The following is a 24,939-nucleotide window of genomic DNA, read 5'->3' as shown; positions in this document are numbered from 1 at the left end:
AGCAGACCACCTCATCACAGAAGTAGATGATAAGAACACCGAGTACGATCACCTCAAAACAGTCCTTTCCATAGCGGGATACACCAGGTGGGCGTGGCAGTCCCCTGGTAGGACCAAACTCATCCCACATCCTCGCTCTTCCACGGACAGCAGACCCAAAGGTCATGTTACACTACCGTACGTCGCGGGTGTGACCGAAGCCATTACCAGGAAGATCAGGAACACAGGGGTGGCCGTCCACAGTACACCATGCACTACAATCAGAAGACTCTTGGTCGCTCCAAAGGACAAAACTGAACCAGAGGACACATGCGGTGTAGTGTATCATCTCACATGTGAAGACTGCGAAGCCCAGTATGTAGGTGAAACTGAAAGGGTCCTCAGAAAGAGGATATCTGAGCACAAGCGAGAGTCCTCTCCGGTGGCACAACACATGCAGACTTACAAACACCAACCGGGGAAGAAAGTCACCATTCTAGACCGTGAAAGTAGATGGTTCGAACGAGGGGTCAAGGAAGCTGTGCACATCAGGTCCCGCTCCCCGTCCCTCAACCGTGACCAAGGACGCCACAGGCTCCCACCAATCTACAACTCCCTCGTCCAGTCACGTGACCTGGGTGACCTTTGACACCTAGGTCACGTGACCCCTCTTTCGAGCTGAAGAAAGATGGCGGATGCCACCTGAAAGCTTCTACTAGAACAATTTATGTCGTGCGTATCAGTTTAATTCCTTCTCTAAATGCTTTTTTTTGGTCAAAATACCCCCACATCACTTCTTGAGATATGTAGAATGTCTTGAATTTCTGTAAATCAGATTCCTGACCTATACGTCTTGGTAGTTATGATAAATCAAAATTCGAATTGGACAATTGTAGTGAGTTGTTTTCCCGTCTCAAGCCATGGTTGGTAATATATCACAGACCGTGGCAAATAGTGAATACCTTAAGTTTGTAGATTTTCTACTTAATAGTGAATACCTTGTAAATTTGCAGTTTGCACAGGTTTGAGGAAACAATAAAGGGCATCATACATTTGAATTAATTATTCAATTAACATATTCTAGCTTATCCACTACATGGTGTATGAGGAAAACTGGACTCTCTTCCATCTAGTGCTACAGCTTTTTAGCATCATCATACTGCTATGTGGCTCCAATCTTGGCACACTACTGTCAGCGAAAACCACTGTCCTTGGTGCTGAACTTAGTATTGTTGACTCAAAGCTATCGTAATTTGATGGCAGACACACATTTGATTCTAGTGTTTGTCCCCCTCCTCCTAGCTGGACACCCTGTACAAAGAGTTGATGTACACCATCCGACACAGGATAGGCACCACCAGTGACGGACACTCTCCCTTCGATGAAGACCTGTACAATTATGCCCAAGAGGTACAACAACATTTCACGTACCTGCTACATTATTAGAAATCCACTGTGTATTGAAAGTACTTGAAAAAAGTGTTTCTAATTCATCTCTTCTAATGTAAATAAGGTAACAAGATATTGGGCCTTTCTGCCTTGAGACTAAAGACTGAGACAGCATTTCAAAGCCAGTAGTGCTTTAGCCAAATTCAATGAGTGTATATTATTAGCACTTCTTGCAAGAGCATTGTTAAAATTCCTGCACTGATACCAGATCAAATGCCTAGAAGTAAGCTGTTTGTAAAGTCTACTTTTAAAACAAATCTCGGTAGTGCAGCGCATTCTTTGAAGTTCTCTTGTTAGCATTCCATCTGTATTCATCAGTTGCAGCTAGATATAAGTGCATGAAATATACAGTACTATCAAAAATAACATGTTTTCCCCCAGGTATTCCACTTTACAGAAGACAGACACAGGGCCCTGCTGGACAGGGCTAAAGAACTAAAGGTAGGAGGGACTTGTACTTAAAGCTAGAGTCAAGTTTTGATTGAAATGGGGGGGATGGCTGTTTTTACTGATATGCTATATAAATCAAACTAATTGGCAATAGATAAACACTTCAAAAGCAAGTTTGTCACACATTACATTTTTTACAAGACGTTAGTGTATCTTTTAATTGTTCTACAAATTCTTGAATTGCTCTTATGATCAAGGCATAATACAACCTTAGCTTTGTTTTCTTTATTGTGTAAAATATATATTTCAGTAAATGGTTTGTAGTAACAAGGAATTTTGGAATATGAGACCTTGCTAAGTTTTTTGTTTTAGTATGTTTCAATGTGTCCAAATGTTGTGTTAGTGATCAAGCTTCCTCTACTTACAGGCCCCAAAATGTGTGCTGAACGTAACAGGTAAACATTTCTTACAAGCTATGAACATTTAACACAAACTGACAACCCTAGACATTAGGCCAACCACAGGAACCTACTGTATGATAAAATAACTCTTTTCAGACAGGCATGAATACCTTTTGCGGACTTTAAGCAGTGGTAGTTTTAGGAAACAGTCAAGGGTGTCTTTATCATTTTAGTTATGGTAATATATTCTAGCTTATCTACTGCATGGTGTATGAGGAAAACTGGGCTCTCTACCATCTAGTGCATGCTATAGCTTTGTAACATCATCACACTGCTATTTAGCTCCAATCTTGGCACACTACTGTCAGTGAAAGCACTTTACCACTGAGTGACTGTCCTTGGTGCTGAACTTAGCATTGTTGCCCAAAAGTTATGCATTGTGCAATGCTGAAGCCTTATACCCAATAGATGACACAAGCAACATTTTGGCATTGCTATATATGAATACATCAGAATGACAGAATCATAATATTACAATACAGACTGACCAATGCTAGGTTCAGTACCAAGGACAGCACAGATACTATTGCTTACAGAACTAAGAAAGATTTTTCAAAGTACTCACATTTTTTTAGTTGCGGCAATTTTATGATCTTTCATAACACTTCCCTTGCCCTTACAGTTGCAGAAGCAAAGGATCTAGAAGCAAAGGATGCAAATGGTTAGTAAACTCTGGGTGCTTGCAGAAAAATGGTTCATTCAAGAAAGAATGGCATATTTTGTTTTTATGTGAACTGACAGTATACTGCAGATTACATGAATTGGGGCCTACCAGCACTTGAAAACAGTCATCTATCCCCACATAATTCTTATAACATTATTTTATTGAACTATCTTAGCATAATATTGACTATAACTTTGATGCTAAAAAGTAAATGGCAAATGTGAAAGCTTTCATAGATTTATCATGTAGTGGATCCAATGGCATTCTGCTTTCAAATTACAGGGTACAGCGACCCCTATTGCATGCTGGGAATTGTCCCACCATCCTTCAGTCCCCCATCCACTCCTGGAGGGAAGCCCAAGAACCGTCTAAGCTTCAAGGACAGACAACGGAGGAAGAGCAGAGGCAAGGACAAGGTACGGGAGGAGGGCTTGCAGAAAACTGATCAGTTGGGAGAGATAGGAAGGCTGGATCATGAAAAATAGAAAAATTTGAAAAGAATGACTGTCACAGTACAATGCTATATTTTATGCTTACACAAAGGTACATAGAGTTCAAATTATTAACGACCATTGTCGCCTTCATCAGGATAAACAATGAAGAGAATGAAATTCAGTTTGGAGAGGCTAAGCATAAACTTTCTACTATTAGCTTCCTCCTGAGGTCACATAAAAATCATGCATGGTTACAGGAACTTTATTACTGTACAATGTAAATTACTTGTGTACAAAAGGGTTAGAAACCATTGCTTTTACAGCCATCTACACCTACTGGGAAAATGTCAAAAGAGGAGAAGCAGGAACAGAGGGTGCAAGAAATGCTGAGAAAGAAGTTTGTGGTAGGAGACCCTCAGAGTGAAAATACACCTGACACCACTTCATGAGTTCTAGTTAAAAGTTGTCCTGTTTTTACGCATCAAAATTTTCAGTTTGAAATTCATGTTACAGGTGAAATACTAATGCTCTAGGTCTTTTGGTTGTTGTTCTACTGTCACACTTTGATTGTGTTTTCTACAGATGCTGTTTTCAATATTTTTTACAGCTTGTAACCTTCAAAGCAGATTATTCTTTACAAATACATGTACTTCCTGATCTTCTTCAGTCATTTCATGGTTTCTCTGTAACTGGTTACTTTGGTCACAAACCTACACAACCTACAGTTTGAAAATGGCCATTATTGAGGTACATGTAGTATCCAGGGTCTTAACAATGGGTTTTCAGAAAATACAGGCCAGTCTACATGTTCCTTTTGCTGGAATATGCTTCCAAAGCCAAAAATCATACCATTTGGATATGAAAAACAGCTCTTTACTATACTTGTTTCTACACACTCAGGTGACTCAAACAGAAGATCTGATAGCCAAGTCACCCATTCTTGTGTCAGAGGTCAGAAGGAAGACACTTAACCCACAGTGGAACGAGAAATTCAGATTGTAAGTATGATCAAGTTAAACTTAAAGTTAGCTACAAGCCTGCAGTTAAGGATGCCAACTGCATGTTTCAAGACAAAATAGAGAAATAACATGTCGTTATATATTGCATATTAGGCCACACCAATTTAATTTCTTGGTTAATGGATTTTTCTAGAAAAATAATGGAGCGGGCAGGCCGAAAAAAAAACAACAGGCCTAGGCATCCTATTATGGCCCAAAATGGTACGCTAGGAGCCATGAAGTCAACACACCAGGCTGGTTCAAAAGTTAAACAATGAATTTTTTACTTTTAATGATACCATTGCATTGAAAGATGGAATAACTGTAACAACTACCGTGGGATGAAAAGGACTGTTTTCAACTGTTCAGGCCAAAATATGAGTATTTTGCAGTTGATTCTGAATTTTTATTTTTATTTGCAAATCAGAAAAAAATGAAGTGGGCGAATCCGTTCACCAAGAAATTAAATTGTTGTGGCCTTATATGACATTCTTCCTCCTGTCACATATCAGTAATATCAGTGTGACATCATACTAGTTAACATGTACATCTAAGTCATAAGTACAAATGTACCTAAACTGCTGGCTGTTCATCCCATAATCTTAGTGCAAGCTATTCTATGGCAACTGACTGTAATTCAACCCCCAAACTATCATACCATGCTGATTACAAATGTGTGAAAGATGTCAGACCTAAGGATGCTGTAAGTTGTACATGGAGATGTAAATGTGTGTTATGACACTATTAAAAACGTATACCATTAGTGACCTGACTTGCGTTGTTGTCTAACCCATTGAATGACCCCACAGTGAAGTAGAAGACCTGAAGAATGACAGACTACACATTGATATCTGGTGAGTCTGCAGCTGCTCACTTTATCTCAGACTTGTTCAAATAAACTTGGCTGTGATAAACTATGTTGCAGTTTAGAGTCCTAAAATTGTACCAGTTGCAGTAAGCTGTTGTTAGTTTAACTGAGTCTTGCTGGCAACTGAATCATTCTGAGGAACTCGGTACAGCTGCTATTTTGGACAGACACAAACTTATAATAAGCAGTGTGTACTAGAAGGTACTAATCTATAAAATGTCAGTCAAGTCAAGTCAAAGTTTATTGCACAACGATTGTCATGGGTACAATATATAGCAAATAATAAGGTTACTAGTTGGTATGTGTCTATCGTAATGCTTAACATATATGGACAACGGTTACTGTGTCTGACAGAGTATTATAAAGAACTACTGGCTAGAAAATATTTCGATTCTACAAGACGTTCTACAATACGCTAAACTATACTCATGAAGGGTACAGTGAGCAGTTGTACCTAATTATAAAACATGTTTTATGGCTACTAAACAGAGTGCAGACTGTTACTTGCCAGGAATACAGTACAATACTGCTGAGAGCTTATAGTAAAAGAATAACAACAGACCATCTTAATCTGTAGGGATCATGATGATGAAGCATCCATAATTGAAGCAGCAAGAAAGTTGAATGAGGTGTCAGGCATCAAAGGTGTAGGGAGGTAAGTACAATTTAGTAGTAATATCATAATTGTTAGTTCCTAGTACATTATGGGTACTAGTTTTTGAACATCTAATAAAATACTGAATTTCAGCATCCCGCAAAATGCAAGTTGCAGCGTCTAACAAAATACAGCATCTCACTGCAGTACATCTATAATGCTCTATTGCATATCTAAACTGTGCATACGTGGAGTGTCTTGCACTTGAGATTTTCCCAATTTTTCAAAGACTGCATGGTAGATATATCACCCCGGTGGACATGTGTTAATGTGTTAGTTTATTCATTGCAAGGTTAAAGCCCGCATGCAAAAGATGTAGTTCACTTTAACACTTTGCAAGTCTCTACATGAAAGAAGTTCAACATACATGTACCATGAAACATACATGTATTACTCAACATCTAACTTTTCACACTATTTATTGAAATTCCCCAGATTTACACAAAAATCCCCTGATTCACACATTCCGTGGAGAGGATTGACTGAATTACCGGCAAGCTTAACATGTTACGTTGAATGTATTAATCGTTTTAGATACTTCAAACAAATCGTGCAGTCTGCTCGGGCAGGGCAGGATGATGATGTGGATGACTTCCTTGGCTGCATCGACATCAATTTGGCGGTGAGTCAAGTTCCTAAGTTTCCTTCAAGTTCAATATATCATTTCTGTATAGGAATACTTTCTTTATGCTGGATCATCATCACTGTTTGCATGTGTAGGTTTGCACTAAAATTAAATACACTGAAGTCAACTCAAATGGCAAGGGAAAGTAGGAGTTGATGTTAATATAAAAAGACGGTGACTATAGAATGTAGGATTTACCATGGTCAGTATTGACTGACGGAGGCCATATATATATAAAATGTAAAGTATCTCTGCCCCATATATATTGTACATACGGTTATACCTGTTATAACCCTGGTTATATATATTATACTGTTAAATTAAATGGCCCTAACAGTTATACCATACACTTCTTTAATGTTACATAATGGAAGACTTAATAATAGATTCTAATATACACAAAGATCCTAGACATTTTGTCAACCATAGGATCATCCAGAAATTGATGTCACTGATAAATCTTTTCTTTGGTGCCAACCAAATTCCGTTCCGACTTTGATGCAGACTTGTTAAGTCCTGGAATGAGTTTTTGTCGTTATACCTTTTCCAGTTGATCAGCAGTTGGGTATTAAACTCATGCATTGCAAAAGCAGCAGTTATCTGAGAGTTTGTCTTCCAGAGGAAACAGGGTTTTCGAATGTAAAGATCTTATTTGGAATCGCTGTCATGTCAGACAGAGAAATTTGTTTTCATCTATATTCAGTGTCGAGAACAGGTGTTTAAGGTCCTTCTTATTACCAGTAAAATCTTGTCCACTACAACTTTCTTCATTTTCTAAATGCATGGCTCTGGATAAAAAGGGTTTTGTGTCTGCTGTTAAGAAATAAGGATTCCGAAACATAAATCATGCAATGTGAAACAGTCACTAAGCAGAGCTGAAATCAAAAAGCTCTTTACTAAAATGTCTTGACGCAAATTCAGCAGCATATGACGTCTTTCTAAATAAAGTTAGAATTTTTTTGCAATTGGTATAAATCATTCAACAGATCTCTTTTCACAAGTCTTGCAAACACCTGAATGATTTGTTTTCTGATAACTCAAACAGATAATATTCATTTTCATAAGCATTCTATAGATTACAACACCTGAAGTGCCTAAAGGTCAAACTTTAACAGTCAGTGCCCCAGTGTAACCATGCATATACATGTATATACAGTATAATTTTAGTGTTTCTTCAATGCTAGATGATGGAGACTGTTATCAGCTGAGGGTAATTAAATTGGATATAGGGGCACTCAAACTTTAAAAGAAGGGACTATCTACAACAGAAAATACAGAAATGCAATATCCACCTTCAACAAAGTGTTGCCAAAGCTCTGAACTCTGCTACAAAGAATGAAATACGGCTGTAATTTACACCAGTATTAACCTAGACCTTGATCTTTCTCATTCTTAATCAGCCTTAGTACACCACCTATGCCAGGTAATCTTGCTATCCTTCAGCCATGTTGTTGACATAATAGGGGGGAGGCCAGATGGTGTAGCAAGATAAGCTTCAGGGGATCTGATAGCTGCCCAGTGTTCAATTTCCTCAATGACGTACAGAAGAAATTTTGTTATGATCTCGTGTTGTTTCATCTTGCGGACTGACTAATTAGATCTTGAAATCCCAGACGATGTAATGTTTCACCAAGAAGGAAGTTTGTTACAATTCCTATTCGGAAAATTGTGTCACAAGGAAAACTCGGTTTCCCTGAATTACAAGTGTGTAGGGCACGAAAGCATCTCCAACAGGGTGTGAATGGACCTAAGTCTTTTCATGTGATAAGGCTGATTGGAACAGAGCTTTGAAGTTGTCTGGGGACTATTACTAGCCAGAGATAAACTCTGTTTTATAGCGTACACGCTCTGAAGGTGTAATGGTCTCTGACAGTAGGAGCCTGTGTGATAGCAGCCGGTTGATATGGGTAATGGCCAACTGTCTGCGTGGCTGTGGGATTGTGTGAAGCGAGAATACCAACTAGGAATGAAAAATTGGAAGGAGCCAGCAAGCTAAAAACTTTGCCGGTTACAACTTTCTTTGTCAGTTTAAAGTTTCTAGGATTGTTACATATTTCATGTAATGGTCTCTGACAGTAGGAGCCTGTGTGATACCAACTAGGAATGAAAAATTGGAATGAGCAGAAGCTACAAACTTTGCCGGTTACAATTTTCTTTGTCAGTTTAAAGTTTCTAGGATTGTTGCATATTCCATTGCCAAATTGTATCCTTACTTCTAAATCCCTGTAGACCGCAGACCATTATACACATGTAGGTATCAGCTGAGTTGCTATCACATGGAGCGATGTAAGAATTGTTACCCGCCCCCACATGCAGGCTATTTTACGTACAGCCACAGGTGGTTCAAGATACGATCATTAATTCCCGCCCCTTCAAATTTGCTCATTGCTGCTGGATTTATTGCCATACTAGTGTACGTGATAAGTAGTATTAAATACATCTCATGATCGGTAGACTGCATAAAATCCACCCAGTACTGAGACTGTGCATCTGTGGTCATTCAACATCTTCATTAATAGGCATTAATCGCTTCATGACGCCAAGCCAATTTTTTCCAACACTTTTATCGTCTTTCTCACTGGGATACCGAGTTGTCTCCTGCATAGTAAAGGAACAATATCGCATGCAAGCAGAATAATGATGCATGAATTACGCACCACTCAGAAAGGAATCAGGCAACAAGAGTGGCATAAGAAATCTTTAATTGGTCTCTGTGGATGTAACATGGTGATCGTGAAGTGGTGTCCATTGTCTGTCCCACTTTTCCAACAATGGGTGTGCTCTGGCTTAGTCCCGTGGTTTGGATACTAGTAGTCGCGTGGGGGGGGGCAATTTCCACCTAGTCCAACTCTTTCTTATCCAATCATTAGTTGCATTTACCATAACATGGCTGAGAATTATATGCATGAAAGAGCTGCATACAGTACTGCATACAGTTGATCATGTGTCAAAGATTTGATGGTTCTTTGATCATAGACCAAGGAGATGATCTTGATCAAAGCAGGAACTGAATGAGAACTGATATTACCATACTTTGACATGCAGCTAGTACATAAAACATCTGAGAATTAAATACATGTAAACATCCAATAATTATTACTCAGTGAACAGAGGAATGCAACATTTCATGATTCAGAGAATACATCTGTGAGCCGACATGGCTCTGTTTTTAGAAATCTCACTGTCTTCATTACCAGTTAGGACAGTGTGTTAATGAATGTTGGCTGATTTCTGTGGAACTTGATGGTGTTGGGGTCAAAATATGATATTTTGAACTGCTTGTTAATCATTTTGATGGCTGTTTTCATTGAAATTTCTATTAAAATTTGCAGAGTACACATGGACATAAAATATTGTTTCTGGCATGAAATTTAGGAACCATTTATCCAAGCCTCATGTGCTGTGTCTGTTGTCTTTGATTATAGAGAATTCCATCCTCCGGCTGTGACCAATGGTTTGACCTTGAAGCAAGGTCAATCAGGTCTAAGGTCCAAGGCAGGCTCAGACTTCAACTTCAACTAGCGACTCAGGAGGTGAGTGAAAACATTGCCGTGGTAAATTGAAGAAGGTTACTAGGGTTACCCGGAAGTTAATCTTGCCTGAATGCTTTTGAAATAAATCGTAGTAGAACTGAGCAATTTTCGGTGTGTGACCTAAGACTATGTACATCATCCTGAACTTTTTAAAACTGTTCCTTGCATTCTGTTGCAGAGAGACACCCCATATAAGGAGGAAGCCATAAGGGTTCATCAGGACCTGTATAACCTATTTGTGGAACATGAAGCCAGAACACATTCGGTGAGTCTTCTCAAAGAAGCAGCTTTGTACTGTATAATGTGTACCATTTTCTTCTTTTCTCAGACAATGAGATACAAAACTGTACCAGTCCTATACTACACTGGCTTACAGTTTACTGAATAAATGTGGATTACTTTCATCATAATCTGACATAATATACAAAGAAGATTTATCAAGAGAGCAAGAAATAATGCTGACTACAAATACATGTACAAACATGTACATTAGGAGCAAACAGACCATACGATTTTGACATAATATAATATCATATTTTCTATATTTTGTTCAGGACCACGTTTTTGACAAGTGGGATGGGAACTTGAGTCAACCGGCTCAGACTATTCTTCACCAGCACTTCATTCAACAGGAGCTGACTCCACTGGATGAAGCTATTGTGTAAGGATCAATTCAGATCTCTGATTGCTGACAGGATATGTTGTAGTCATTGACTTTGAATATTGCCATTTTATATAATAATAATTTATTATTATGTACCAGTATGCATAAAAATATATGATTGTGATAAGATACAAAAGCCTAATATATGCTACATGTACTTTGAGAACTGTCATCCATGATGTTTTGGTCTTGACTGATACTAAGTTGACAACTACTTCTAGATATATGATTCTACAATCTTTAACAAAGGCCAAGGGACTAATCTGTCAAGATATTAGCAGTAATATGGTGTACATGACTTGTGTGGGTGAAAGAATCAGATTCGGATGTCGTGTGTGGGTGAAGGATCAGATTCAGATATGGTATGTGGGTGAAAGAGTCAGGCATTGGCAGGCTGTTGGCATAGTGCCAATTTGTTAATTTGTTATTATAGGGGTTAGTAGATCCAAGTGCTTAAGAAAACTGTGGCTTGACACTCAGTGACACACATTACGTAGTACACATACTAGATGTTTCCTAGGTTTATCAGTTTCGGTGGTCTGATTTCTAGGCCACACCCATTTTAATTCCTTGGTTCTCGGATTTGCCCACTTAAAACTTTTCCGATTTGCAAACAAAAAGAAAAAATTTCAGGCTCTGAAACAGTCCAAAATGCCCATATTTTGGCTCCAACATTTGAAGGAAGCCCCTTCTCTTCAGAATTGTTACCATTTTTCCATCTCTCAATGCAGTGGTTTGATTAAAAGTTTGAAAAACATTGTTTGACTTACAAACCAGCCTGATATATTGACTTCATGGCTCTTATCATAGCATTTGGGGCTATCACAAAATGCCTAGGCCTTTTTTCCCTGTCGCTTCATATTTTTTTCTGAAGAAATCTGAGAAGCAACGAAGCAAATTGGTGGGGCCTTATAACACTACCATGCTCCCTCCCCTTCAGCCGTTGGAGAGCCTACAGTAAGCAGCACCTGCAGTACGCCTTTGACTACGAGTTTCTGTACAAACTCCTACACGAGCTGCACAACAGCTGGCAGCCTGACGGGCTCACCAGAGAGGAGGTGAAAACACAGTTCTTGTAACTCCTTTACTGACTATGCATGTTAGAGTTTTATAAAATGTTCTGATAGTGGAGACTGGTAATAATACAAGAAAAGTGTAGTGTCTTTCCTTGCTCAAACATCTCCATTTGCCAAATGTGGCTACATATCCACATCTTTGTGAATACCCAGAGATGTGATTTTAGAATATGCGATCTGTTGCTTCTCTGTTTTCCAATTTTACCAAAAGCAAGCACACAACTCATAAATGACTGACAAATCAAATGTCATATAAGGTCAAGTGTGTGCCTCACATGTATACCATCAACCAGCCAATTCACACAGTGTTAGAAATACCCACCTGCAATCTGCATTTTGCAGAGACATTTTCAATATTGCAGAAGAAAAATTAAGCAACCTGCAATTTTGCAGACTGAAAAAATCAGGCTAGGGGTTCAATGGTTTTTGAAAGCCTTTTGTTTACTACTGACTCTATGATATACATTGTCAAGTAATTTTGCATGCCAACATGCTATTTTGTATATAATTCCACGGGTTTGGATCCGGTCTGTATTTACAGAAAGTGTTTCTGAATTGCAGAATAAAATTTTGACATTCTGCAATATTGCGGAACACTGCAAAAAAATATTTCTACCACTGACAAATATACAATATAAATGTCTGCTCACAATTTGTTGTTTCCTTTAGGAGCAGGATCTGGCCGATTCATTTGCAGACTTCATAGAGCTGTGCATGTCTCTCCTTGATCAGCACAGAGGCCTGTTTCCTCCCAACAACAGACAGGCCATATACAAGCTGGACTACATACTCAGGTAAGCACAGTCTTCTCACCCCCACAGCTGGAAAAAGTAAGGAAGAATATATATGAACAGCAATCATGTAGGGAATAAATGTCACCCATTTTTTTCTGTGAGGCAGAATCAAAACTCCCATATTTTTAGTAGCCTGGAGTCCAGCCTTGTTAGGTTGTTGGGTGTGTAGCGGATCTTGGTGAGCAGACTAAAGCTAACAAGGCTGGACTCCAGGCTACATTTTTATACCTTGCCAAACAGACTTTTTGTACAACATGACAACAATAGGACATAATGTTACATTGGATGTCTCAACTTTCACTTTATGATGTACTTGTGAATGTAACTTGTCCTATTTGGATATCATTTGCTTTGTACAAGCATCCCAAAGCTTTACACTGCTGACTTTCTACCTGATGTATGTGTAGACCTGTGTTACATGTATGTTCCTGTCCTTGGTGCTGAAAGCAATTCTGTTGTTAACACAACATATAGAAACAATGCTTTGTGACTATAATACCCAAAACTAAATAGTATGCAGATTTCTGAAGTTCCTACTCAGCCTTGAACTAAATATTTGGATTTTGTTACTCTGCAGGTGCTTACAGTTGATAGACGACATGCCAGCCTACAGTAAGGTCTGCCCCTTCCATGCTCCCATGCGCAGAGAGATCATCAAAGTCATCAAGGTATGCAATACAATTTGTATCAGATTATGGATAAGGTCTAGATCTGTTACCGCATTCATTTTTAGCCTTCTCCCTATTTGAGTATCCTTTTGGGACCCAATTTGTAATTAGGTCATGCATGGGTAAGGCAGAAGAAAGAATGATCATAATGTTTTTCAAATCGGTGTCTTTATACTTCCATCCCCTAGGCAGAATGGAAAATGTTCTGTATTTTGTTTATGATGGTCTCTCCAAAGAGCATTATACTTTTATTTCTAGGGCAAATGCAATAGAATTGCTAGAAAGATAGCTTTAAACTGTACCCAATGTCCCTATCTTATTGCTTTAGACATTTTACTGCTGGGTAAAAATAGATGGAAATTGGTGAAACACAGTAAGCATCAAACACTCATTAGGCCACACCAATTTAATTTGTTGGTTCTCGGATTCGCCTCTTCGTTTTTTTCTGATTTGACAAAAAAAAAATTTCATTCTGGTCCTGAATCAACTGAAAAATGCTCATGTTTTGCCCCCAACAGTTGAGGAAAGTCCTTTTCTTCCTAGTTGTTACAGTTTTCCCATCTATCATTGCAGTGGTTTGATTAAAAGTTCAAAATTCAATGTTTAAATTTTAACCCAGCCTTTTGTGTTGACTTCATGGCTCATTCCATAGCATTTAAGCCTATAATAGGATGCCTAGACCTGTTTTTATTTTATTTTTTTCGCCCTGTCGCTTCATATTTTTTCTGAAAAAATCCGAGAACCAACAAATTAAATTGGTGTGGCCTTAGAAGATCCACTGTGCCATATACATGTACATGTTCATGTACATGTATGGTTGGGTATAATGCATGTAGATTTTCCTACTCAGAAAAGCCGTGTTTTCCCTTTTGAATGTACATATCCGGGGCTACACTTTTACTAAAGATGGAATGGAAATGCTCTATTTGGCTTAAAGCAAATGTTAGCCTTGTAGCTTTCTGTTATCCTTCATGCTTTACTTCAAGTACCTAAATGCACACAATCTTACATCTTGTAATTTACAGCAAGGTACAAAGGACTGGTACCTGAAAGTCAGAGCAATCACAAAGCCCACAACCCATGTAAGTACATGTCACACAAGAGTTGCTTCTTAAAGCTCAAAAGCTCGAACCAATAACAGATGTTACACCTATTTAACATATACTATGATATAGACTACTGCATCTGACTTAGGGTCATGTTACTGTAAACTGTATTACCATATACTATATGTAGTGAAGAATATTCAAATGTACTGGTATTAAGAAAGCCAGGACTTAGATGTGGGCTTTGCTCTAACTGCTACAGATTTGTGGGTAAAGAGTTTACATTTTGAAGATGTTTACAAATTTGCTGCTGCTATGAATTTAGAAGGATGGGAATAGCAAAGCAAATCTTGCTCAGTAGACAAAATGAAGCTAAAAGCTTTAGTCTAGAAAGAAAGCCTTAGGAAAACATTTAATGTAAAACATTGGTTAGGTAGATGACTTATGTGTGATTTGTTACTATGGAGTATTAAGTTTCACTCCTATCACCATGCTTTAGAATTAGCATTTGGCCCTTTCTCTATTCATGCTGAACAGGATTATGTCTGCTTGAGTCTTACCTGTTTCTTTTTATCAATCCTTTGGGGCTCAGTAAACCATTAAAAGTGATTGGAAACTTAATTCCATTCCTGGGTTCAAAACCCCGAAATCCTCCTTACTTTAGGTAAATCAATCAATGATCCCTTTATGGTACATCCGGGCCTCATTTTTCATTCAAGTCTCGCCGCGAGACTTGAATGAAAAATGTAATTCAATCTTGGAGCTTAATTCGCTTCCTATGTCACATGCCTACAATTGGCTATCGACCCTATTAGAAACCTGTTGGGAAAGATGCAACATAGCATTAGAGTCTAACCTTTCTTTGAGAAAACAACCATTGAAGGGGTCTTGAAGGGGCCACAAAATTGGCATTTGACTTTACCATAAAATCATGATTTACATTAAGCAGAGAGACGTACATGCAGGCTTCAGTTAAATTGTGTTGCTTTTATAACCCCTTAAATGCCTAGCAACTGATGATGATTTTACTTACTTATGTAGCAATTTTACAAACAATGCCCATTATCAAGCTCATTTGCAATTTCTTCCCAGGTGTCAGAGGAAATGCTACAGGCCATAGTCAATGAAGTCTCAGTCCTGAGAAATGAAATTGAAAGCAGTGACCCTCTCAAGCCTATAGAATGGTTCCTTAGTGTAGGATTATTCACTTCTTTAGATCTAATACAATTAAAACCTGTTGGAATTTGTTGTTGTCTCCCATTTAGTCTTGCCGTGCTAATTCTGTTTCAACTATAATGTCCTGTATTTTTTGTGTAAAGTAAAATTAGAATACACACTCTGAATTCTTTGTTTGTTTCCATGTGCTATGACAGTTGTCAATGGTGTACAGGGTAATGTAAATACACAGTAATGTGACAAAAATGGTCCTTTTTTGAGCCATACTCTGTTTACACTCATTAAAGCTAAGGTTGAGATAATCATTACTAATACTAGTAGTCCTTCAGCTCTATAAGTTCACACTGTTGCTCACTGTAGCATCTTCTTGAATGTTCATGCTGCTTATGTGAGACATCATAGAAAACTTGTGTGATGAAATCTTGTGGATACTAGCTGAAATGAAAGCTAGTGGATACTAGTCAAAACATCTGACCGTTTCCAAAATCATATCCAGTTGCTTGAGTAACTGCTTTTTGGCGTATCGTATTACCTGGATGTCTAACCTTCATTGACGTAACTTGTGTGTTTGTTTCAAATGAAAGCAAGGAGTAACATTCAGAATTTTCAGTTGTCATCATTGTAGAATCTGATCTACCTATCAGTAAGTTCATTGACTTTGATGTTCTATCTTTGACCAGTCCGATGAGGAGGTCCTACAGTCCATGGTCAAGCTGACCAATGAGATCAACACAGACATACAGAAGGCCCTCAAGTATTACAACAAGTTGTTTCTTAGGTGAGAACAATTCTCAACATGAGCTTACATATAATTGTCTTGTCAAAGGATTACATCCTGTTTGCTGACTCCTCCCAGTTTCTTTTCTGAAAATCCCAATAAATAAATAAATAATCATTTTGTCCCTGAACCCACATTACTAGTACAAATGTATGTACATGTAGTAAGTGGTAAAGTTGCTGACATATTGTTGGTGCACTATTCTATAAAGGAAATACTGAATCAATATTCTGATATATTTTTGGCAATATTTTTTTATTTTCAAACAATACACACGAGTTATTAGCTACTTTAGGGAGCTTTCGAGACGCATTTTGTCAACCCAGTAAGATCTTGTCTCAGAGTTCTGATAGTTGTACAGTTACATGTAAATATGCAGTAACTTATATTGTATACTGTGACATTGCTTCAGTGGCCATTGACAAATTTAAATGTTGTTTTCTAGTGTTGTGAATGTGGACTACTTCACTGTTGCATACAAACAGCTGGAAGCTCTGGTGAGTCTCTTACACATTCTGATCATTATTAATACTTATGATACAATTGAGAGTTCTAAATTTGCATGCAGCGATAGTGATATTTGAAAAGGATTGGCTGCAAGAGGCTTTTTAGAAACTAATGTCATAATTTCATAAACTTATGCAACCACACGATTGTCTCTTTGTACCTTCCAAGTGCAACATAATCTGCAGTCCATAAGAATATAATAGTTGTATGCTGAAAAAGTGCAAAACTAAATAAAAATAAACAAAAATACATGTACCTGAGCAGAGTGCCTGAGAAGGTGGCCAAATTCTTGTTTCATGTGTAAAATGCACAATGGATGGGCTATACTACTGTGATCATGGGGATGGACAGGTGTGTTGGGTTTGGAATGTGAGCTACATTGTAACTGAGCTGGGACAAGACAATATCATTAAGGGTTAAGTGACTTCATCAGAAGTTGAATAGAGATCACCCGTGATAATCAAATACACCAACCTCATTGTTTGCTTGTCTGTACCTTCTCTGCACATGTATTGCTGAGTAGCATGTCTTCCCTGGCCTTAATCTGGTTAACAAAAAAAAACAGAAATAGATAGCACAAATTGTTAATAAACCTGGAAAGTGCAGAGTGACTGTTATTATGGGATTTCTGTAAGACTTTAAACCCTTGTCCTTCTGGCATTTTTACACAATATTTTTGAACAATTTCATCTTAATCAAGTCACAGTCCCTTGGTTTTTTCCCCTGCTGTGGCGTAATTACTTTCGCATTCATTGCGTTTTGCTGTGGTATGATGCTTTGCACAAGAAATACGTACATATATAGGGCGCTACATAGATGGTATTGTATGTATAACCATACATATGGGCTCTGTAGGACAACGGTTAACATAACCAAAATGTTGATCAGCCATTCAAAGACACTTTCTTTTCATGCCTTTATTTATTTTTTCCTCTTCTAGTTGTACAAGGACATGAACACAGGTATGGAGGACATCAATGTGACCCTCCAGGCTGAACACTCGCCCTCCGCATCAGACCATGATGACGTCACCATCAGTACATCATTGTTTGAACTCTACTTGGCTCTCAAAGAGTTCCATGCCTTCAAGGAATCCCTTCCAGTCAGGTAATTGTAGTTACAAATCTCTTTAAATTCCTGAATAATTTCCTTGCCTTATCATTGGGTTCTGCTGACATCCTAGGCCGTGTTTAAGTGAAGTCACCCAAGGCGCTTTACATGTGGTTTACTCCGAAGCCATTACTGGTTTTGTAATGGAAGAAAATCACGACAAAAACAAGGGTAAAGGACTATGGCTTTCTCATTGTGTAATAATATCTAAAATCCAAAGCTGTATGGTCAAATAATGTGTCCGTTCTAGGGCGAGCTTCACCGCCTCTGGCGGGACCACGTCGGCATTCGGCCGAGATACGCTGGGAGGGGGGCATCAGCAAGCAGGTCGTTGACCTCTGACATTAATAACACGCCACCTTGCGTGTTATCATCAAACAGCAATAAATGTAGCTCAAGCGAATTGTGATTGAACACGGTTTCACAGGAGTGTGTGGCACATGGACCAGATGTGAGGAATGTGAGTTACCCGAATCGCGGTTTGGGTGACTTCACTTAAACACAGCCCTAGTCTCTACCAGGGTTCAAGAAGTGGCCAAGTAGACAGATGATATGCCAGGGGAGTTAGTTTTCACTGAGAGAACAGTTTGCCGCTTCTTCTGTTCTCTCAGCATGGACCAACTCCCCTGGCATATCATCTTTCTACATTTGTATTTGGCCAATTTCTACTCTTTCCAGCTGCTTCCTGAAGCCTAGTAGAGGCTACTGCCATCCTTAGAGAAGACAGACCTTTATGCTAAAACCACTACAGGTTAGAACAAGATGGATAGTCTTGGTGTGATATGTCAAGAAATATTGGGCCTTACCTTTTTTCATCACAGTGAGAAGAGTGAACTACACATGGACAGTTACCATGTGTGGTTTGACCCGGCGATCAAGAGATGGTTCAGCCTGGCACGGCACAAGGCCTTCAGACGGCTGGAGAAGGCTGTGGAATTGGACAAGGTACATGACATTCAAATTTGTCAATATTCACCAATTGGAAAAATGAATGTCAAGCAGTTACTGTAGATGCTTAGAACATTTTAACATGTGAGATTGTGATATTTTTGTGTATGTAAGCTCTAATCTTGTTGAGTGATTGACACATATTGAATTTCAAGGCAGTAGTTACATGTACATTGTACCACACAATAATGTACATAGTATTGATAAAGGGTAATATTTGGTGGATAGTGTCCCAGCTGGAAAAGTATGTGGGTTATTTGTCTATTCTTCTGCAATTTTGATTTTCATAATTATCAACAGCAGATGTTTCATCACATTGAAGTTTCCTAAGATTGTTTTTGCTGGATACTCTTCTACCTGATTGCCACTTTTTAACACAGATGATTTTTTATGATTATTTTTATGATACAGTATTCTGTTGCTCTATTGTTTACTGACACAATTTCTTCATTTTTTCTCTGCACCTTTCTCTGGACCACCAACAGGAGGTATATGTACATGACTTGTTTATTAAATGTCTTGCACCGCCATAATGCAAGCACTTCTCTCTTAGACTACACAACTCTCCCTTCCTCTTGCCATACATCTTGCCACGTGGTGTTGGTTTTGTGTTTATCTGTGGGCTCTAGGTTGTTTTGCTTTTCCTAGTTTTGTATGGTGGTGGAAGGTGACAGCTAACTTGTGCACTACTTGCAATCATCGTAATTGTTAACATCAACAATTTGCATGAAAACAAATCATTAGGAAATTCTTAAAAGTGTTAGTCTCCTTACCAGGCTTGTGGAAATATCTATCATGTCAAGGTTTATGAACAGATTGTTTCAACATTAATTTTTTTCCCTGTCAATAGGTTGAGCTTGTGCACTCGATGGTGAAACACAGTACATCAGCAGTTGATGCCACCTGCTGCTTTGGACAGGTACTGCAGTACCAATACATCTTTCAAAATCTATAAAAGGATAAAAAATTACATAGAATCTGTATACATCTTCTTCGAGCTTTTAAAATAGCATCTTAGAGCTGAAACAACAGGAGCTACTTGACTAATTTGCATCATCCTTGTCTTGATTTGTCTAACTTTTGTTTCCTTTGGACTTTCAACAAATTTGTCTTCACTTATTTTATCGATAAATAGCCACTCCGTACTCATAAACCTGCCTTCCTGACAAGGCTCCAGTGTCACTGATGAAAGGTAGTGGATGCTACCTGAAACGTCTGACCGTTTCCAAAATCATAATCCAGTTGCTTGAGTAACTGTTTTTTGGTGTAATCTTATGACCTAGATGTCTAACCTTCATCAACGCATTTAAGATGATGTGCTGTTTCAGATTCGTGAGTTCTACAGGCAGTTGGACTGGCCAGACCCAGTGGGGGCCTACACCTTTGTGACGCTGGTGATGGAGGATATCTGCAGTGGAGCCAGGTACTACGCAGAGCTCATGCACAAGAAGCTGAAGGCTGCAGGCTACTTTGACGATGAGGGGCAGTTTGATATCACAGACCAGGTGAGTTTTCAAAGACACTTTGGCTAGGGATGTTTGGCTTTAAATTGCCTTTTTGGACAAGTTTGATTTTGTACCTCAAGTGCAATACATTACTGGTTTTGTAATGGAAGGCTTAAGAAAGAAAATCACGGCAAAAACAAGGGTAAAGGACTATGGCTTTCTCATTGTGTAATAATAATATCTAAAATCCAAAGCTGAACAGCTGAATAGTTAAATTATTTTTCAATCACAGCTCTGCATAACACTGAACAACATCGAGCATGTCAAGAGGTCGTTGACCTCTCTCCCAGAATCCCTTGGGTTTGCGGACATCGAGAGGTCCATGCAGAAGGTTTACGGGGAGGTCGGAGGTCAACAGTCGCACAGAACGCTGGTCAACATGATGGAGTCAGCCAATGATGACATGTCAAATAAAGTCGCTGATGTCGTGATTGTAGTTGGCAAGAAAGTAAGTAATTATTGCAAAGTGGCTTTCGATGATTATTTTGTGATTAGAAAATACATGTAAGAGGGATATTAGTGAAGTCTGATATGAAGGCAGACATAAAAAAATGATTAAAGAATTAGTTTTTTTCTTTCTGCAATCACAAATGCTTGAGATGTTTTTTTAAATATCACAAAAAGTGTTTGCCAGACTTTCTCATATTTTGCAGATAGCCTCAACCACCTGTTGGATTGGCAATGAATCTTTTTATAGTAAATTATACTCCGTAATGTTATATTATGCATCCAAAATAATGTCATCAGGTAGGTAGAACGTAGGATATTGAGATTTTCTTTTAAATAGTCAACCAGTAATGACTCTCTCAATAATGTGGTGAGAGACATTACTGGTTGTGTGAAAGAAAATCCTAATAATGTCATTATATTATTCAATTTTTGCTATTGCATACTGAGGATAAAAGTGACTTACTTGCATGTTTTCCTTCCAATAGATGGAACCAGATATCAAGAAGTTTGTGTTCCACCTCGCCTGGGCACCTGACTCTGCTCGGACAGATGATGTGAGTAATTCAAAAACAGCCATAAAGAGTTTTAGATGTTAAACAACTTGCCTAATCTCAGAAACAAATTATTGGCCAAAGTGGAAGACTGTCAGCCCTAAGCACATGCCCATGACATTATCAACAGATTCACTGTATTACAAAAAAAAGCACTGTAAGCTGAAAGATATTAACATATGATTATTATTAGTAGTAACTGTTACTGTAACTGTTACAGTAACTGTTATAATGCAATTGATGTGTTAAGTGAATGTTATCTGTTGTTTTAGGCCATCTGTCCTTTGATGGAGTACTTGGACAACAACTTGAAGACCTTGAACATGAGTCTGCTCAGAGCAAATTTTGACAAGTAGGTGTTGGCTTTTCATTGAACAACTTCTCACCAGTATTGACACATCTGCATTCAAAATCATTTTATCCCTAGCTAATATACAACACTAACCAAAGTTTTGAACTAAAATCTGACCTTTAAAAAACATGACAATGTCATTGAGTTATTACTTATTGACATTCAATACATTCAAACTCACTGTTATAAGAGGTACAGAACTTGCAAGCATCTAATAACATGCAGTAGATTTTTACTTAACATCATGTTTTAAAGAATATTTCAATCTCTTTAGAATCCTTGATGAGATTTGGAACGTGGTTCTGAGAGAGCTGAAGGAGACGTTAGACGGGAACCTGGGGAAAGAGTCTCCGTTCTACTGCCGCCTGCATGAAGCTCTGGACATCCTGGAGGACCTGTTCCACGCAGACGGGGAGGGGCTGGACGACGAGGCCATACAAACAGACGACTACAAGGTGTGCTTCCAGAATGGAACCGTGTAATGCATTACAAAATAACGAAATTTGGTAGAATTCCAAGAGCAGACGGGTCCATTCCGTGAGCTTGCATTCGAATAACAGTATATTGTACATATGCTTGATGTTTTGTGATATACATAAACTTGATAAAGGTCCTACATGTCACATGAGTTTTCTAGAGAAAGATTACTGACTAAAGCAGTCAGATGGTGTGCAAAGAAGCCAGCCATTGAGTTACAAACATGTGCAAAACTAGTAGTCTGATGCAGACTTTCTGGTATTGTTATAGGTGGTAGTGGCAATATCGACACTTCAATGAGGTGAAATCCTCATTATTATAGTCTTGTGCATAATTTTTCCGACCATTAAGTCAGTCACAGAGCTTAATTTTCCTTATTATTCCGGCAGTACCTGCGTGAAACACTGACTCTACAGAAGGCAACTACAGACGAGCTCATTGAGCAGTTCTTCCTGGAGAAACCTCAGCAACAGGTAATACAAAATATGTATTATTTATGATCATTAATCATAACACCAAGGATGATTGATGAAGTACATGCCTTGTACATAATCTGAAAGATTGAGTCAATAGCAAAAATGTATTCAAACTCCTCCTATGCCATGCCAGGTAAAGAGGTTGAATCTTTGTTGCAAAAACTTCTTAATCATAAAGCATTGTTCCTGCAGAAAGAAGAAACTGTTGTGAACTATGGGACGCTCAGTGTCAAAGTGTACTACGACAACTCTGACTCTTCTCTACATATCGAAGGTACAAAGTTATCTTTTGCTCAGAATGTAGTGTCTGAGTGAATGTTTTCTGACAATGACAAAATGATATAAAAATATAATATTTTCAGGATTAAACTACAGGTAGATGTAAAAGAGATACAGTTGTTTCTGTAATATCAACTTGATCAAGGTTTTGTTTCTCTAACAATTTATCATGTTTATCAAAATGTTTTGTGCATATCAAATGTGAACATGTCTCAAATTTTTCTTCTTCAGTCATGAGTGGCAAGGATTTGCCTGCCTTGGACACAAATGGTATGTCGATGATGATAATTAAAATTACTTTTAACATTCATGATTCTTTGAAAAGTGTCAAAGATCATATGATACGTGTTGTTGGCATCCTTAAGTTTTGAGAGACAATATAGAGCTCACACCATGGATCAGCTCGTAGTACATGCAGAACAGCACAAAAAATAAAATCCATACATCAAAATGTTTCACCAATACTGTCAGCGGTCCTTTTAAGAGTCACGGTTTCATTGTATCCTTCTTGAACATTCCCTGAGCATGACATGAACATGCAGATATCATGTGACTAACATGTGATCTTCATGCCTTCCCACAAGGCTACAGTGACCCCTTCGTGCTGATAGAGCTGTGCCCATCCCACCACTTCCCTTCCTGTGCAATAGAGAAAACCTCCATCAAGAAGAAGACACTGAACCCACTCTTTGACGAGACCTTCAAATTGTAAGTTATTGGGTCAACTCTTGAACTTTTTCAACCATTTAATTCAATGTTTAATGTCAACTAAGAACTGACCAAATTCATCTTGCAATATTAGGATATGAAAGCAAGGGGTGTAAAAATATGCATTCATAACCGTTTAGCTACAGTACAGCATTATATACATGTATAATTTCTATAATTATAGTGTGTTTCTGGGTACTTGTCTTGTTTTGTTTTGTTTTTTAAACCAATTGTAAAAATCGTGCATCAGCATTTTCTGCTTTTGTACTATTTTGTTTGAATAAATTGAAATTGAAATATAATGCTGGCTTAACAGTTATGCCTTGTGACAACCAATGTTTTACTGTATTTGATGGTAAAACATGCAAAAATGTACAATATACATTGATTTCTAATAGAACCAGAGTGGGGGCATAGATTGACCAGCTTCTTTGTTCAATATCCATGATTAGACATGATTTCTAATTATAGTGTGAAGGCATAATGTGACCAAGACTTGGTATTGTGACAATTGTGGTCACCAAAATGGAACAATTAGCAGATACTTTTGACTTTGAGCCATGCATAACTGAGATAGCCTTCAACCCTAAAACTTTAATTTGCCAAACGAAAAGAAAGAAATCCCTCACCTCACCATCATCGGTCAGCTGCAGCACAGGCAACTGCAAGAGCCCTCCACTTCCCCTTGTTGCAAGTAAGGTTGGCTATCTGCTTCACCGACAAGGTTGGCTTTCTGCCTCACCTTACCACATTTTCTCTGTTTCCCTGACAGTCCAGTAGCAGTGTCCCAGCTGAAGCAGACTGGAGCCTGTGTTCTCTTCACCGTGATGGACCACGACGTCCTGGCCAGGGATGACGTAGCGGGGGAGGTCTTCCTGCCCCTGGCAGACGTGTACGGCCAGGATCGACCCTCCATACCGGAGGGTTTCCGCGCCGTCAAGCAGAACACTGTCCTACTCATCAGGCCAGAGCCTCCCAGTAAGTACAAGCCCATAGCCAAGATTTTAAATAGTGTGAGTGGGGGGTTCTTCCAAGTGCTTGAGGGACCAGTGAAAACAGTAGGCGTGAGGCGAGTGCCAAAGGCGCGAGGTTCCTAGGGGTGTGGGGGGGCATGCTCCTCCAGGAAATTTTGAAAAATGATTGAACCTTCTGAAATGGCATTTCCTGCATGTTTTTTTTAGAGAATTTCAAAGAAAATGTGCCGTGAGCAAAGTGAGCCGTTTTCCTACGATTCCAGCCTTGCTGGTGACACGAATCAGTCCATCTTTAAAGAATAAGAAAAATCTTGGACCTTTGAGCCTTGTGGGGAGTTCTTCTG

At 38.6% G+C, this 24,939-nt stretch overlaps 2 protein-coding genes and 1 long non-coding RNA gene across 4 annotated transcripts in view; 2 read left to right on the top strand and 1 right to left on the bottom strand.

Moving 5' to 3' along the window:
- LOC109461976 (BAI1-associated protein 3-like) overlaps positions 1–4,379 on the top strand; it is a 16,109-nt gene extending 11,730 nt beyond the window's left edge. Inside the window, exon 9 of the mRNA XM_019758459.1 lies at positions 4,278–4,379. Within this exon, the coding sequence (XP_019614018.1) occupies positions 4,278–4,379 (102 nt within the window). The remainder of the gene's footprint in view (positions 1–4,277) is intronic.
- An 811-nt stretch (positions 4,380–5,190) lies between these two features.
- LOC109461958 (BAI1-associated protein 3-like) overlaps positions 5,191–24,939 on the top strand; it is a 22,682-nt gene continuing 2,933 nt past the window's right edge. The window contains exons 1-25 of one of the 2 annotated variants that reach the window (XM_019758441.1): positions 5,191–5,229; positions 5,821–5,898; positions 6,433–6,520; positions 9,949–10,056; positions 10,235–10,321; positions 10,611–10,717; positions 11,661–11,778; positions 12,466–12,590; positions 13,168–13,258; positions 14,284–14,340; positions 16,161–16,258; positions 16,704–16,755; positions 17,706–17,872; positions 18,697–18,820; positions 19,674–19,742; positions 20,152–20,328; positions 20,561–20,776; positions 21,264–21,332; positions 21,602–21,681; positions 21,956–22,136; positions 22,548–22,631; positions 22,827–22,908; positions 23,145–23,183; positions 23,498–23,621; positions 24,394–24,599. In XM_019758441.1, the coding sequence (XP_019614000.1) occupies positions 12,511–12,590; positions 13,168–13,258; positions 14,284–14,340; positions 16,161–16,258; positions 16,704–16,755; positions 17,706–17,872; positions 18,697–18,820; positions 19,674–19,742; positions 20,152–20,328; positions 20,561–20,776; positions 21,264–21,332; positions 21,602–21,681; positions 21,956–22,136; positions 22,548–22,631; positions 22,827–22,908; positions 23,145–23,183; positions 23,498–23,621; positions 24,394–24,599 (1,996 nt within the window). In that variant the 5' untranslated portion in view covers positions 5,191–5,229; positions 5,821–5,898; positions 6,433–6,520; ... (3 more) ...; positions 11,661–11,778; positions 12,466–12,510. Of the gene's footprint in view, positions 5,230–5,820; positions 5,899–6,432; positions 6,521–9,948; positions 10,057–10,234; positions 10,322–10,610; positions 10,718–11,660; positions 11,779–12,452; positions 12,591–13,167; positions 13,259–14,283; positions 14,341–16,160; positions 16,259–16,703; positions 16,756–17,705; positions 17,873–18,696; positions 18,822–19,671; positions 19,743–20,151; positions 20,329–20,560; positions 20,777–21,263; positions 21,333–21,601; positions 21,682–21,955; positions 22,137–22,547; positions 22,632–22,826; positions 22,909–23,144; positions 23,184–23,497; positions 23,622–24,393; positions 24,600–24,939 lie in introns of those variants that run through there. The other variant, XM_019758449.1, reaches the window with a different exon arrangement.
- LOC109461986 lies at positions 12,554–21,307 on the bottom strand. The gene is made up of 4 exons (XR_002139729.1): positions 21,242–21,307; positions 18,682–18,803; positions 17,240–17,309; positions 12,554–12,617 (listed from the first exon to the last, which is right to left on the bottom strand). It is a non-coding gene; the product is annotated as an uncharacterized LOC109461986 (long non-coding RNA).

The sequence above is a fragment of the Branchiostoma belcheri genome, unplaced genomic scaffold (genome assembly GCF_001625305.1).
Source record: "Branchiostoma belcheri isolate BF01 breed outbred unplaced genomic scaffold, Haploidv18h27 scaffold112, whole genome shotgun sequence".
NCBI classification, from domain to species: domain Eukaryota; kingdom Metazoa; phylum Chordata; class Leptocardii; order Amphioxiformes; family Branchiostomatidae; genus Branchiostoma; species Branchiostoma belcheri.
Note: the sequence above shows the minus strand (reverse complement) of the source record. Positions and strands in the feature narration are given on the sequence as shown.